The following is a 16,266-nucleotide window of genomic DNA, read 5'->3' as shown; positions in this document are numbered from 1 at the left end:
TAAATATGTATGTTTGGTCCTGGCTTAAACTTGTACACTATCTTTTTTAATCAAATTTTTTTGTTTTTTAGTTTGTTTATGCATAGTTCATGGTTCACTAAGAATGTAACATTTGCGGGTTTGGAGCTCAGATTAGTGTTGCTTAAGTGTTTAATTCACAATTTGGTTTAATTTTCTAAACTTGTGTTTTACTTTTAAAAGGCACTTCATATTTCAGTTTGTAGGCACCAGATTGCCTAACGTTTGTATGAAAGTATTTAGCTTTTTTATTTAACTAAAGTTCTTTTTCTGGTCTTTTTTTAAAGAATAAAAGAGATGAACACCTCTTAAAGAGAAGGAATGTACCACATGAAGACGTCTGTGAAGACTCTGATATAGATGGCGATTATAGAGTGGTAAGTTATTGTTATTCGGGTAACTTAAAATTACCAGTGAAAGAATTTACATAAATAGAGAATTTCAAGGAGACTTTTTAACTTAGTTTTCTGTTTACCTTTTTTCCCAGCAAAATACCTCTCTAGAAGCTATTGTTCAAGTAAGTTGAGGGTTTTTTTGTCTCTTCATTTTTATTTTTTGGACTTAACAACTAATTATTGTGTATCTACATCAAAAATTATTTTATTTTTTATAGAATGCTTCAAGTGATAACCAAGGAATTCAATTAAGTGCAGTTCAGGCTGCTAGGTAAGTTAAACTTTGAGGACATATTTAAATTTTATAACTTACACAGGAGTTCTCTTTCGGGTTTTCACTATATAGTAGTTGTGTCAGTCATTCAACTTTGATGACAGACAATAAAGAATAGTCATAGACCAACTGCATTTATCTTAAAAGTTGTCCTCTGATTTAGAGTATTAAAACTGGTAGCAATTTTCTAAACTCACAAATACGCTGAAGCTTTAGTGTGCAAAACATGTACAGATGCTTGAGAAAAGTTGATTTGACAGGTTATTGCCATAGACCAATAGAAAAACATTTATAAAGCTTTACTTTTTACTGATTAATAGGTTTCATTTTATAAGAGGTCAGATTCTTCAGATCCTGCCCAAGTAGTTAATTCTTCTCAATGATCCTCATATTGATAAAATAATAATAAAGTTAGAAGCTTACTATAGCAGTATACAGGCAAGTAGACATTAAGATTTAGGGCTACAAAGGCTCCAGTCTGTTTCCAGATAGTATTGAATACTAAGTTGTTTTGCATATTTCTATTGTGAAACCTATACTCTCATGTTTTAAGGGAAAAAGCAGAAAAACTTATTACTGAGACCTTTGTATTAATAAATAGATTGGGGAAGACATGGTGTATTGCAGTACAATATAATGGTTGCTTCTGTATATTTATCAATATAAGAATAACACTCTGTGTTGTGATTATCAACAAGAAAAAGATACTTAAGCAAGAAATTGATGCTAGTTGTAGAATTTCAAATTGGAAGAAGATTCACAGGCCCATCCAATATCTTATCCAGTGTATGAATCCCTTTTATATTTATTAGACTTCCTACTTTTGTGTATTCACCTTAAATAACCTAGAACAGATAGGGAAATTACGGAATTACAATGTTGCCCATTACAGGTTAAAAAAAAACTTTACAAAGGACTTTGTTACATAGAAAGATCGCAAAAGTATTCACATCTCAAAGTGGCAAATTAATGTTTATAGGAAGAATGATTAAGAAATTGATACATTAAACTTACTATTGTCACAGTTGATTATTTGATAGTTTTGGAGCAGCTCTTCTCAACATGAATTCTGTAAGATAGTTAAAGCCCTAAGGCTGGGGTTCTCAACTATGGTCTGTGGCTCTCTTGGAGATCCTGAGACAACTTCAGCAGGGATATACTTGGATCAAACCTATTTTCACAATAATTCTAAGACTGTATTTGCCTTTTCTCACTGTGTTAACATTTACATTTATGTTGCAAAAACAGCTGTGGGTAAAACTGCTGGCACTTTAGCACAAATCAAGACAGTGGCTCCAAACTGATTTTATATTATATTTTGTAGATATTGTATGCACTCAAAGAAAAAAAGGCCATTTCTCTTTAAGAATGTCCTAAAAAAATTTTCTTCTATTACATCTGAAACCTTGATTCAGAAAGACTGGGTTATTTCCTACTTTGTGCTAAGAATGTGTCATGTGTTACAGAAAATACTGTGAAAAAGCATGTGGTATAATTCTTGCTCTTTAGGTTTCCAATTCGACTTAGAACCTAACTGGAAGGGTGAAACTATGTAAAAAACAGTGATACTCGACAGCTGTGTAAATCCTCTTGGAATTCAGAGAGGGTATTGTGAAAACAGAACTTGATGTAGACTTTGACTAGATAGAGTTTGCATAGACAGAAAGAATAGGATGTGAAGGGCCTGGAAATGAGGTTGAAATGGTGGTACAGGCGACTGACCTATTGTTGAGTTAACAGAGAATAAGATTAGTTAGGTATCATGGAGCCACCTTGTGGAGTGGTTTAAAGCTAGGTCAAGGAGTTTACATTGATAGAGAAGTAAGCAGCCGTCACTTGGTTTAGATAGGGGGATGATCTGATTGGGCTTTCTAAAACATTGTCTTTATGTAGTAATGCAGGTGATTCAAATGGGTGAAGATTTGTGTCAGGCCACCTGCAGTGTTCCACGTGTGCAAATGGGCGCTGGGTATTGCTGATTTACCCTCTGAGCTCCATGAGACCAAGGATGTGCCTGTCTTTTATATTAATATCTCAAACATCTCTTTGAGTATTTTCCTGTGTATTGCTGTGCTTATTCTGTTTCACGTTAGTCACTGAGATGAGAATGTTGGTGAGCTTTCATTTGGTGTTTTGAGTAGTATGAAGAATTGGACACTAGTATCAGCTATAAGGATGTACCAGAAGCCTACCTGGCTTTGTCCTTTGACTCTGTTGTGACCTAGTATGAATAATTTGGGGTATTTTGGTGACCTCTTAACTCCTTTCTTAGTAGGGTAAATACCATGTTGAAGGAGTCTGCCCAGTTTTCTTCTCTAACCTAAAAATTAAGTCCAAAGGTAAAATATATAAAATATTTAGTTGTCTTTTTATAAGTCACAACTGGGACTTTATCAAAGGAATAATGTTACTGTACTAATTTAAAAAGTGGTAAAGTGGTTCATGTCTGCCATTTTTTCCTAATTATTAATAATCAGTAAATTTATAAATCGGTTTTTTTGGGAATAGAGAAAAGTTTGCATTATATAAACTTAAAAAGTAAATTTTAGGGGCTGGCCCAGTGGTGCAGCAGTTTAGTGTACACATTCCACTTTGGCAGCCTGGAGTTCACCAGTTCGGATCCCAGGTGTGGACATGGCACCGCTTGGCAAGCCATGCTGTGGCAGGTGTCCCACATATAAAGTGGAGGAAGATAGGCATGGATGTTAGCTCAGGGCTAGTCTTCCTCAGCAAAAAGAGGCAGATTGGCAGCAGATGTTAGCTCAGGGCTAATCTTCCTTAAAAAAAAAAAAAAGTAAATTTCAGAGACAGTACTTGTGCCAAATACTCAGATTGATTGTAATTGCTGTATCAAATATGAATCGAATTATAATATGTCTTTAAGTTTCATAAGGGAGGGTTATGTGTGTGTGTGTGTATATATATATATGTATATATCTCTCTTTTAGGAAGCTTCTGTCCAGTGATCGAAATCCACCAATTGATGACTTAATAAAATCTGGAATATTGCCTATTTTAGTCCACTGTCTTGAAAGAGATGACAAGTAAGTACATTATTTTAAGAAATAATTTAGGATGTATCCTTTGCAGAAGACACAATTTTCTAGTAGTTAATTTGATCTTTAAAGAAAAGAGAAAAGGGCTTATGAGATGGAGTTGAAAAGCCAAAGTGAAAAAATAATGCAAGGTGTGTTTATACTAAGAGATGAAGATGAAGGCCGAGGAAAGACTTAAGCATGATACATTTAACCTTTAAGCTTGGGAAATTGGCAAGAAACTGGTTTGGCTGGATAGCTACTTGAGAAGACTCAAGTTGGGATAGTAATGTGCAGGTATCTTAATAAAGAGTTCTTACTGAAAATAAGAAGGACACCAGAGGGGGTTGTATGCTTTTTATGCCTAGAGAGTTTTTAAAGTCATTGGAGGTTAAAAAAAAAAAAGTGCTGGATACCTAGATACCTTCTGAAACAAAGTATTTAGTACTGTGAAAATGCTAGAGTAGAGGAATGGTTGGTAGGTATTTGGGCCAATGTAAAAATCCCTACTGTTTAAAACTCTTGGTTTTGCAGTCCTTCTTTACAGTTTGAAGCTGCGTGGGCTTTGACAAACATTGCGTCTGGAACCTCTGAACAAACTCAAGCAGTAGTTCAGTCCAGTAAGTTGGTTATTAACAGACAAAACTGTGATTTTTAATAAAGAAGTTGGTTAAAAGATAAAGTGATTCTCCTAAAAGGATAAAACTATTTATGTTATAAAATAATAGTTATCCAGTAACACATAGGCCAATTTAAGTATGTTACTTTGATCATGTAACTGACATTTTCTATTTCCAAACACTCATTTGATTCCTTTCTAAATCTGAGAACATTTCCTAATTGTAGTAGCAGATCACATTATTGTACTTATACTTTATTTATAGGATACTGTAGAAATAAGGGTGTTTTTCCCATTGCTACACTGCCTCTTGCCCTCTCTCAATGAGATGTCCATCATATGTTTTAGAGAAATCTTCCTTTATAAAGTGCTCCTATTGAAAGAATGGCTTTTAGGGTTTTTTTTTTTCAGTTTATTATAATAGGATTGTTTTTCTTTTTATGTTCAAGAGATGTAAGTGGGAAATTACTATTAGGAGTAATAACTGGAGTGTATTGTTTTCTTGAATACTATTTGATTCTTCTACCAAACAAATTGATCATTTTAAAGAAGGTACTTTTAAAATCCTCTTCAAGTGTGTAAGAAGTATACTCGTCTAAGCTTGTTAAAATCTTTTTTTTAACTTACTTTTTTCAGTTCAGTGTACATCATTATATTTCAGTTTCTGTGTAGATTACATCATGTTCACCACCCAAAGACTAATTATAATCCATCAGCATACACATGTGCCTAGTTACCTTTTTACCCCTCCTCCCTCCACACTTCGCCTCTTGTAACCACCAATCCAATCTCTCTTTCTGTGTTTGTTATTTTTATTTTCTGTTTATGAGTGAGATCGTACGGTATTTGACTTCTCCCTTTCAGTTGTTTCACTTAGCATAATACCATCAAGGTCTGTCGATGTTTTCTCAAACAGCCAGAGTTCATCATTTTTTATGGCTGAGTAGTATTCCATTGTGTATATATACCATGTCTTTTTCATCCATTCATACCTTGATGGGTGTCTAGGTTGCTTCCAAGTCTTGGCTATTGTGAATAATGTGGCAGTGAACATGGGGGTGCTTATATCTTTACACATTCATGTTTTCATGGTCTTTGGATAAATACCCAGCACTGGAATACCTGGGACATATGGTAGTTCTATTCTTAATTTTTTCCCCCCTGAGGAAGATTAGCCCTGAGCTAACATCCGTGCCCATCTTCCTCCACTCTACATGTGGGACGCCTACCATGGCATGGCTTGCCTAGTGGTGCCATGTCCGCACCCGGGATCTGAACTGGCGAACCCCGGGCCGCCGAAGTGGAATGTGCAAACTTAACCACTGTACCACCGGACCAGCCCCCTATTGTTAAGTTTTTGAGGAACCTTCATACTGTTTTCCATAGTGGCTGCACCAGTTTGCACTCCCACCAGAAATGTATGAGTATATGAGGTGATATCTCATTGTAGTTTTATTTGCATTTCATTAATAATCAGTAATGTTGAACATCTTTTCATGTGCTTGTTGGCCATCTGTATATCCTCTTTTTTTTAATAACTTTTTCTAAGATTATGATAGTTTGCACCCTTGTGAAATTTCAGTTGTACGTTATTGTTAGTCATGTTGTAGGTGCACCACTTCACCCTTTGTGCCCTCCCACAACCCTGCACCAGTTTGCATTCCCACCAGCAGTGTATTTGACAAACAAAAAGTGACAAATGTTGGAGAGGTTGCTGTGGGTTTTGCAGCCCCGTTTGGTTTTTTGATTTTTCAGGTATGAGGGTCTTCCTGAGCATTTCTTGTAGAGGAGGTCTTGTGGCAATGAACTCCCTTAACTTTTGTTTATCTGGGAAAGTTTTTATTTCTCCATCATATTTGAAGGATATTTTTGCTGGATAGAGTATTCTTGGCTGGAAGTTTTTGTCCTTCAGAGTTTTGAATATATCATTCCACTCTCTTCTAGCCTGTAAGGTATCTGCTGAGAAATCTGCTCACAGCCTTATGGGGGTTCATTTATAGGTTATTTTCTTCTGCCTTGCTGCCCTTAGTATTTTCTCTTTGTCATTAACCTTTGCAAGCTTCACTGCTATATGCCTTGGGGTTGGTCTTTTGACACCAATGAAGTTTGGAGATCTATTCGCTTCTGTCACGTGGAGTTCAATCTCTCTCCCCAGGTTTGGAAAGTTCTCAGCCATTATTTCTTTGAAGAGGCATTCTGCCCCCTTCTCCTTCTCTTCTCCCTCTGAGATACCTATAATCCTTATGTTGCATCTCCTAATTCAGTTGGATAATTCTCGGAGAGTTTCTTCATTTCTTTTTAGTCTTAGTTCTCTCTCTTCCTCTATCTGCAGCATTTATATATTCCTATGCTCCAAATTGCTAATTCTGTCCTCCATATTATCGACCCTACTGTTCAGAGAGTCCAGATTTTTCTTAATCTCCTCCACTGTGTTCTTCATCTCCAATATTTCTGATTGGTTCTTCTTTATGGTATCAAGCTCTTTTGTGACATAGCTCCTGAACTCATTGAGTTGTCTATCTGTATTCTCTTTTAACTCGTTGAGTTTTTTAATGATGGCTGTTTTGAATTCATCATCATTTAGGTTGTAGATTTCATTGTCTTTGGGATTGTTTTCTGGGTACTTGTCATTTTCCTTCTGTTCTAGAGATTTAATATATTTTTTCATACTGCTTGATGGCGTGGATTTGTGCCTCTGCATAGAGATAGAGTTTACTTACTGCTTCCACTTTCTTCTCCTGGAGTCCAGGGGGAGCTGTTTGTTAATCTGCACTGACCAGGATCCCTGTCAGCTGTTGCTGCCCGGACCTGGGCCCCTCCTCATAGTCACAGTGGTCCTTTGGGGTCCCTCATCAGCTGTGGGGACAATCACAAGGGGGCCTCAGGTTGCTGGTGCCTACCATCGCAGACCACCTAGACGCGCTCCCTCCTTAGTGTCTGCAGCAGTGTTATGGGCTTTCCCAGCGGCCGGGAGCAGGATCACCTATATACACAGCTCTGTCACTGTCATGGCCCACAAGATCTCACGTGTCCACTATGGCCCACAGCAGAGCTATGGGTATCTACTGCAGTCTGTGGTTAGCTCACCCAGCTTTGCTACTTCTGCCTCAGGGTCTTCCAGGCTTGTGATTGCCAGGTGGGGCCTCTTCACTAATGCTGCCCAGAGGCTTTCGCTGTGGCTGCTGTGGGACCATGGATTTTCCCCTTGGACCACAGAGCAGGGCGGCTGGGACTCCAACACGCCCCTGCCCTCACACACAGTCACACTGGGTGTCCCTTGTCCCCTCTGGGACACAGCCGGAGTCCATGAGTCAGAGGCGGCTGGCAGGCTGCTGCCCTGCCTGGAATCTTCCTCTCCCAGAGCCTCCCAGCGTTCTGGATGCTGGGCGGGGCCTCTCCGCTAATGGCGAGTAGCGGCTTTCCCTGCCACTGGTGCAGGACCGTGGATTTTCCCCCTGGACCGTGGAGCAGAGCGGCTGGGACTCCAACGCACCCCCTTCCTCACACACAGTCACACTGGGTGTCCCTTGTCCCCTCTGGGACACAGCTGGAGTCTGTGAGTCAGAGGCGGCTGGCAGGCTGCTGCCCTGCCTGGGATCCTCCTCTCCAGGAGCCTCCCAGCGTTCTGAATGCTGGGTGGGGTCTCTCCACTAATGGCAAGTAGAGGCTTTCCCTGCTACTGGGGCGGGACCATGGATTTTCCCCTGGGCTTAGGGGCAATCGCTGGGGTTTAGGTAGGGCTGTAGTGAGCTGTTTCCACCATTGCTCTGCTGATACCCGCACATGCCCGTCCTCTGTGTGTGGCAATGCTGTGAGTGTGTCCGCTGGAAGAAAGTCACTTACAGGTACTAGTCTGTCCGGGGATCAGGGGTTGGAGAGTTTTCACCTCTCTCCACCTCCTCCCAGGGGGAAGTCCGTCCACCTTCAGATGTGTAGCAGCACACGTCTCTCAGGCGTCATGAGATGCTGTGTGGATTCCTTTGTTGACCAATGAACGTCCAATTAGTTGTAGATTCAAAGGGGGAGAGACAAAGAAAACTGCTCACTCTGCCATTTTGCTCAAATCATCTGAATATCTTCTTTGGAGAAACGTCTTTTCAGATCTTTTGCCCATTTTTTAATTTTGTTGTTGAGATGTATGAGTTCTTTATATATTTTGGATATTAACCCCAAAACACATATATGGTTTGCAAATATATTCCTCTAATTGTTAGGTTGTCTCTTCATTTTGTTGATCGTTTCTTTTGCTGTGCAGAACCTTTTTAGTTTGACGTAGTCCAATTTGTTTATTTTTTCTGTTGTTTCCCTTACCGGGTCAAACATGGCACTTGAAAACATGCTACTGAGACTAATGTCAAAGAGTGTACTGCCTATGTTTTCTTCTAGATGTTTCATGGTTTCAGGTCTTACATTAAAGTCTTTAATCCATTTTTGAGTTAATTTTTGTGTATGGTGTAAGATAATGATCTACTTTCATTCTTTTGCATGTGACTGTCCAGTTTTCCCAATACTGTTTATCATAGAGGCTTTCCTTTCTCCAGTGTATGTTCTTGGCTCTCTTGTTGAAAATTAGCTGTCCAGAGATGTGTGGGTTTATTTCCAGGCTTTTGACTGTTCCATTGATCTCTGTGTCTCTTTTTGTGCCAGTACCATACTGTTTTGATTACTATAGCTTTGTAGTATATTTTGAAATCAGGGAGTGTGATACCACCACCTTTGTTGGTTTTTTTCTCAAGATTCCTTTGGCTATGTGGAGTCTTTCATTGTTTTATATAAATTTTAGGATTCTTTATTCTGTGTCTGTGAAAAATGTCATTGGAACCTGATAGGGATTGCATTGAATCTGTAAATTGCTTTAGGAAGTATGGACATTTGAATTATGTTAATTCTTCCAATCCAAGCACACAGAATATATTTCCATTTCTTTGTGTCTCCTTGAATTTCTTTCAACAGTTTTATAGTTTTCAGTGTACAGATCTCTCACCTCTTTAAGTTTATTTCTAGGTATTTTATTTTTTTTGTTTCAGCTTATTAAAATCTTAAGTACTAATTTCTGCTTGATTTTGAAGGGGGACAAAAGTCTTATCCAAGTAAGCATTTTATTATGTAGACACTTGTGTTGTAATATTAAATAGAAAAACTAATTACGTAAAGTTTTAATAAAACTGGTTTAATTTTGGGTTCAGGTGGTTTTTATTTTTGGTTTTGGGGGGTTTTTTGGTTTTGTTTTGTATACTTAACTGTTCGTAAATTTTGTGAATTTAAGGCAACGTCTTAATTCCTCACTCTTTCTCCTTTCTGTTTTATGTGCTCTTTATTTATTTACTTTTAAGGTTTTATTTTTCCTTCTTCTCCCCAAAGCCCCCCAGTACATAGTTGTATATTTTAGTTGTGGGTCCTTCTAGTTGTGGCATGTGGGATGCCGCCTCAGTGTGGCTTGATGAGTGGTGCTAAGTCTGCGCCCAGGATCCAAACCGGGGAAACCCTGGGCCGCCGAAGCAAAGGATGCAAACTTAACCACTCGGCCTCGGGGCTGGCCCCTTGTGTGCTCTTTAAAGATTAGAAAGAGACTTAGAAATTGTTTTTATGCTGCTGGTTTGTCTTAGTATACCAAAAATAATGGATAAATGAAATACTTTTTATTATGAGTAAGCATGATTGATCTACCAGTACCTTAAATAGCATTTTTCAAAGTAATATCAGAAGGAAGAAAGGAAATAGAAGAATCACATGTTTGGTGCAGTATTATTCTGTTTGGATCCAGGCCTTTCTGTGTGTCTCATCCTTGTTAAGCAACAGAATCACTTTCTGATTCAGAAGGTCTCAATGTGGCACTGGCCTGTCAAAAGACCCACATGAAGTTATTTTAAATTTCTATATTTACAAGTTACTTGGACGATTTGGGTTGTCCTCCCCCCACCCCAATTCGAAGATAATGCTTAATCTATAAGGAATTGATCTTGAAATTGGAATTAAATTCAGGTTCAATTTTGAATGAAATTTTACCAGCTTAATTTGATATTTGTCTTTATGTCAAAATTGTCATTTTGATGCTGAATAAGTAGTCTGCTAGTCAAAATTTTTCTACTACTTTATTCTAATGAGAATTTAATGAGGATATATTTAAAATATTTTTGATAGGTTTCTTTCATTTGAGGTTTCAGCAACAAACAAGATTGATTTTTGGTTTAATGTAGAGTATCTTTAACCTTTTTTTCTTCCAATTTTATTGAGATATAATTGACATATAGCAATATCTTCAAACTTAAATAACTTACCTTTTCCTCCTTCAGATGCTGTGCCACTTTTCCTAAGGCTTCTCCATTCACCCCATCAAAATGTCTGTGAGCAAGCAGTGTGGGCATTGGGAAATATCATAGGTTTGTAGAAAATGTGTAATAACAGTCCAACAGTTGTTATCATATGCTGTGTAATAAAAATGACTACTAGTAGTGGAAAAGGAAAAAGATTTTTTCTTTTTCAGCACTAGTTTTTCTGAAATAGTTTACAAAAATTATAGCTGTATAATTACAGCTATAATTATGTATAATTCATAATAAACAGAATGAACATTTTTGTTGCTTATGACACCTTTATATTTTATTATATATAGTCAGCTCTTAATTATTTGAATAATTATGAAATATATATATCATTTAGATCTTCTCTTCTTCCTTTATTATGTTGGGGTCCATTTTCTTCTTCAACTGTCTGCACTATCATAGGAAGTGTTAAGAAAAAAAGAAGAGGGAAAACGTCAACAATTTTTCTCTATAATGGCAGTTCTGAGAAGAGTCTAAATTGAAATGTTTTGTATCTTTTGTGGGTCTTAGTATATTACATTATAGTAATGTTATCCATTATCATCATGAGGTCATCATCATCCAGGAGATATCTGTAGATTGTAGGCAGTCTCTTTTAATGCACCATGATTACCACACCTTTCAGGTTTTCTCTGATAAATAATTGTAAGAAGAATAATTAAAGACAATTCTAATTTTTTTTTTATCTAGAGCCTAACTTTACCCAAATCCAAAAATTCAAAGAGCTGTCTTCCAGTGCAGAATAGATAAAATCTGGAGTCTGAACTGTATCATGTCCCTTGATGTTAAAGTTTATTTTTGCCATAGATTGTTTATTATTCTTGCATGGAAGTACTCAGTATTGTTTTGATATTACCTTCTCTTTATTGCCCTTTTGGGGGCCAAGATGTAAGAATAGTGTCCCACGATTATGAGTTTTCAAAACGGAGAATTTCTCTGTAAACTGTTCTTGGCATACAGCATATTGCTATTAGGAATGCTGTCATTTGTGAATCCAGTGTCCCTCACTCCTTGTTTTTATACCCAATTCTAGATTTAGAACTATTAACGCAGCATCTTGATCTTTGTGTTTTAGTTCTAGTGACATTGTTAATTAGAATACATGGCGTTAATTAGAATACATGGATGCGAAACAAACAAGTATTTATCTGCAAATATTGTAATGCAAGGAGAAGTGTTTTTGCTTGTGGAATGTAATACTTCATCATGGCTCACATACTAGAAATTACAGTGACACTTTTGATATAGAAATTAAATTTGGTAGTTCTCTAGGGCAGTGACTCTCAAACTTTTAGGCTGTTACCAGAATCCTATGAAGGGCTTGTTAAAACACAGAATCCTGGACCCGTGAGTTTCTGTTTCAGTAGAATCACTGTGGGAACCACTACTCTAGGGGCATTGGTCGCCCCCCGCATGCACACACACACGCTTTTTTTGACATAGTTTTTAAGTGTATAGAATAATTTATAGTTATTTTCTCTCAAATATTTTCTCTCTAATAGTATTTTAATATATCTTTTTTTATTGCATGAGTTTGTTAAACTGAGAGTACCTTTGAGAGAAGATGAAAGCACCAGTTCTCTGCTCACAGGGTATTTTAAAGAACCCTTAGGTTTCTAGCATTTAGATGGCATAAAAACTGTATAGGTGAGCAGCTTATAAACCTAAGTACATGAATAATGTGTAAAAGAATATCTTAGTACCTATGTTGCTTCTCTTGAATCAAAGACTTAAAATGTGAACTTGGTTATTATTGTCTATAACTTTTATTAAACTTAATAGTATATCTGGTTAGAATTTAGGAATCAGCACATTGAATGCAGTGATTTATGTTTTCTGAATTGCATGTTGTCAACATATTTTATTGAATTAATAAGTTCTTCTTCCTGCAGGTGATGGGCCACAGTGTAGAGACTATGTCATAAGTCTTGGAGTTGTGAAACCTTTACTTTCCTTCATAAGTCCATCTATTCCTATAACATTCTTAAGAAATGTTACTTGGGTTATGGTCAACTTATGTCGCCACAAAGACCCACCACCGCCAATGGAAACCATTCAGGAGGTAAACAAGTATTTTTGTGGTTTTTTTGTTTTTAAACTAAAGTAGCTACCATTACATATATGTTTTTATCTATATATGTTTTAAAATCTTTATGTTTCTCTCTCCAGATTCTTCCAGCTCTTTGTGTTTTAATTCATCACACAGATGTAAATGTGAGTAAATGTTTCCCATCATATATCTTTATATTTGTATGTATGTATGTATGTCTAGGGCTGCCACTGCGACATAAGGGAGAAAATAGTGAACATGGTGTCAGTATACTTTATCAGATTTTTCCGTTTCAAGAGCTGTAATACATAGTTTGATCTTTTTATATTTACTCGGTGTTTACTTGTATCACAAAATATAATTTCAGTGAAGAAATCATGCCTGACTTGTTTTGGTCTGAGCATTAATGTATGTGCATATACATATTTATATATATGTATGTATGTATATACACAAATGTTGTAAAAACTCACATTGAAAGTTCTTAAAGTTGCCAGTTAGTGATATTTCTCTCACTAAGATTGTCTTTGATTGTTCCATGAGCTTTTTATGGAAGCTCATTTTGACAGCCTGGACAGTGAGAGAGCACATATACCTAGTGATATTTTGGGTTTTTGAAAGATTAAAAAAGAGAAATATATTTGTGCCATTATGCATGGGTTTGTATTCACATACAGAGACCAAACCACGAACATCAGTTGCTCTTCAATTTCATGTTTACTCTGTTTTTCCGTTTATAATGATTTGGGTAGTGGCTTCACTTGGTGTAGAGATAACTCATTATCCAAACAACAAGGAAAAAAATCAGTGCAGACTAGATTTTAAACATAATAAATATATCTTACTCATTCTTACTAACACAGATGGCAAAGGAAAAAGCCACTCAGGAAGTGTGAATGAGGTGGCAAAGTGCCCCGACTGCTCAGGAGGCAGTTTCGCCTTCAGTGTGTTAGAAAAGCTAGGAATATAATGGGCAAGGGAATCACACGAGCAGAACGTGTATCTACCAGCAGAAACGTGTGCGGTCCTTTAAATACCTACTTGCTTTGGTCTAACGACCAATGTTTGATAAGCTGCCTTGTTCCTTTACCATTTCTAGCGTAAGACTTTTTTGCCAAGATCTCTCTATAGCATATGGAACAAATTAAAATTAGAATGATACCACAACCAGCAGTGATATAATTCACAAAATCCATCAGATGAACATGGTCTTTGATCTAAAGGGGTTTTTTTAGCTCCAGATAGTCTAGGAGCTTAAAAAAAAACATGTAAGCAATTTTTGCTTTTGGCTCCTTAGAGCCAAGTTCTTTGATTAAATTACAAATTTTTAATACTTTGCTTTTAAAAGATTTCTAAGAAAGATTAATCTCAAAGTTTATCCCTGTAGCAGAAAACAAACACCTTGGTTGGCTTTATTCAGGGGTATATTACGTTCTTGCCACCTATTTATCCCAGTCCAGTTGATCTCTTGCTTTTGATGTATCTTGAATTTCTCAAGCCAGTTTTCATGGGTTTTTTTAAGTAGATGTTTACTAAGTAATATTGTTTACTAAATAAAGATGTTTACTAAAAATAAAATCTTCTTAAGTAAACACTTAGCAGCAACTTCTTAAATCAGGCCATCAGAAAAATTAAAAAAAAATTAAAACTGCTTCCACAAACCATCAGTGACACACTGAAATTACACTCTAGTTGTAATTTAGTAACTTGAAGTTTTTGCCTCTATCATCAAATTTTGGCATATGTTAGTACTCCAGAAAAAAAAATTACATTTGTAAGTTGAAATTTAGTTGTTTCATATATTTTGACCACTTTGTGTGAATTTTTCATTTGGTGTCTTCCTTTTACATTAAAAATATCCGTAGCACTGTCTTGACTTTCTGAAAGGAACAATGGCAAAGTGCTGTTTTATCCTTCTAGGAGCTTCTTGGAGGTCTTTAACATAACATTGTTTTAGAATTTAACAGGTTTCAAACTTTTCTAGCTTGTCATTTGACAGAGTCCATATTCCAGAAAGGCTTTGGAAGTAAAGTTCTGGGCACAATTATTACTGCTATGTCTTTGTCAATCGTTGTATAATTTATGCAGCAATTTAATAGATGTTTGTCATACTTCCTTTTGGCCATAACTTCTAATTAGGGCTTAACATATAAAGAGAGATGAAACACAGTGGCCCACTGTACTTTAAAATATAATCTATAGGATATTTTTAATATAAATTAATTACAGAGGGGTGGGTTTTTTTGGTCAGTAATTTTGGCAGCTGGTATAAGTTATGTATTTCCTTTTTTTACCAGAACATATTTTTTGATTATAGATCTCACAGGTTGACCTATGGTTGCTTTAAATGTCTTGATCTGCAGCTGTGGGAGACTTCCACTATGTGGAAAGTTGCTTCCAGTTTTACAAGGCAAAGCAAACTGATTAGAAAAGATAAAACTACTATAATCCTAATACTGGAGTACTGGCTTTAGACATACCTACATGGTACCAATGATACTAGAGAACACTTTGAATATATCCACCTAGCCCAGATGTTTTGAACCACTGTGTATGTTGGGTACATATATTATTTCCTACTGTATACATTTACCACAGTGTCCTTGGACGTATTATCCCTCAGTCTGGGCATTTGGGAAAGAGAATGTCCTTTTTCCGTATTTCATGTGCTATGTAGTATATTTGTGTCTTGGGGAATTAAGATTGGATACTAATGTGTGATCAAGATCATAGTTAACCTAAACATCCTGAATATGGTTAAAAGATGCACATACTTGATACAGATGTTCACAGATGATGATGTTTAGTGTAATAGAGAAGATTAAGATTCCAGTGAATTGAGATGAGAGAAGGAAGGAAGAAAGAAGCTAATAGAACAATCATAGATTATTCTCTATGACTAAGAATTATTAAAATGAGAAAATATTTAAAGGCTATTTAAATTTTCATTTTATTCACCAGATATTGGTAGATACTGTCTGGGCCCTCTCTTATCTTACTGATGCTGGTAATGAACAGATACAGATGGTAATAGACTCTGGAATAGTCCCTCATTTGGTTCCTCTGCTCAGCCACCAGGAAGTTAAAGTTCAGGTGAGTTTGTTGTTCATAAAAATATAAGTTTCTCTTACCACTAATTGCTTTAAGCGTGGTATTCGAAGATGTACAATTTGAATAGTTTAGAGTCTGTTTTTAGCCTAATAACATATCTGTGATGAAAAGAGTGAATTATTATATCCCCATTTTGAAGATAGAGAAAATGAGGTAGAAGTACTACAGTTCAACAAAACCCTCCCTCCCCTGTCCCCACCTCCTACCCCAAAACTAACCAGGGCGACTCCTTTGTAAATTACTGATTTCTGATCTAGACCAGGCAATTCATATAGCAACTTGGGGGGCCTCTGAAACAAGAATTGATACTTTTATTTTCCCTACTCTTCCTGTTTTTCTTCTTTTCTTCCACTCTCCTACTCGCCCCCTCCCCCCACCAGCTGTCTTTTGTTCTCCTCCACTGCCACCTAGCTAGTTTAGTTAATGCTTAGCTTCAGAAGG

General features: G+C 36.6%; 1 protein-coding gene across 1 annotated transcript in view; it reads left to right on the top strand.

Annotated features, from left to right (window-relative positions):
* The window catches only part of KPNA4 (karyopherin subunit alpha 4), a 66,752-nt gene that overhangs the window by 34,581 nt on the left and 15,905 nt on the right, over positions 1–16,266 (top strand). The window contains exons 3-11 of the mRNA XM_046658912.1: positions 306–395; positions 506–535; positions 632–684; positions 3,636–3,731; positions 4,257–4,342; positions 10,635–10,721; positions 12,557–12,726; positions 12,834–12,878; positions 15,676–15,807. Of these exons, the coding sequence (XP_046514868.1) occupies positions 306–395; positions 506–535; positions 632–684; positions 3,636–3,731; positions 4,257–4,342; positions 10,635–10,721; positions 12,557–12,726; positions 12,834–12,878; positions 15,676–15,807 (789 nt within the window). The remainder of the gene's footprint in view (positions 1–305; positions 396–505; positions 536–631; positions 685–3,635; positions 3,732–4,256; positions 4,343–10,634; positions 10,722–12,556; positions 12,727–12,833; positions 12,879–15,675; positions 15,808–16,266) is intronic.

This window comes from Equus quagga, chromosome 4, assembly GCF_021613505.1.
Source record: "Equus quagga isolate Etosha38 chromosome 4, UCLA_HA_Equagga_1.0, whole genome shotgun sequence".
Classification (NCBI taxonomy): domain Eukaryota; kingdom Metazoa; phylum Chordata; class Mammalia; order Perissodactyla; family Equidae; genus Equus; species Equus quagga.
The sequence above is the reverse complement of the archived record's forward strand: the minus strand, read 5'-3'. Positions and strand labels throughout refer to the sequence as shown.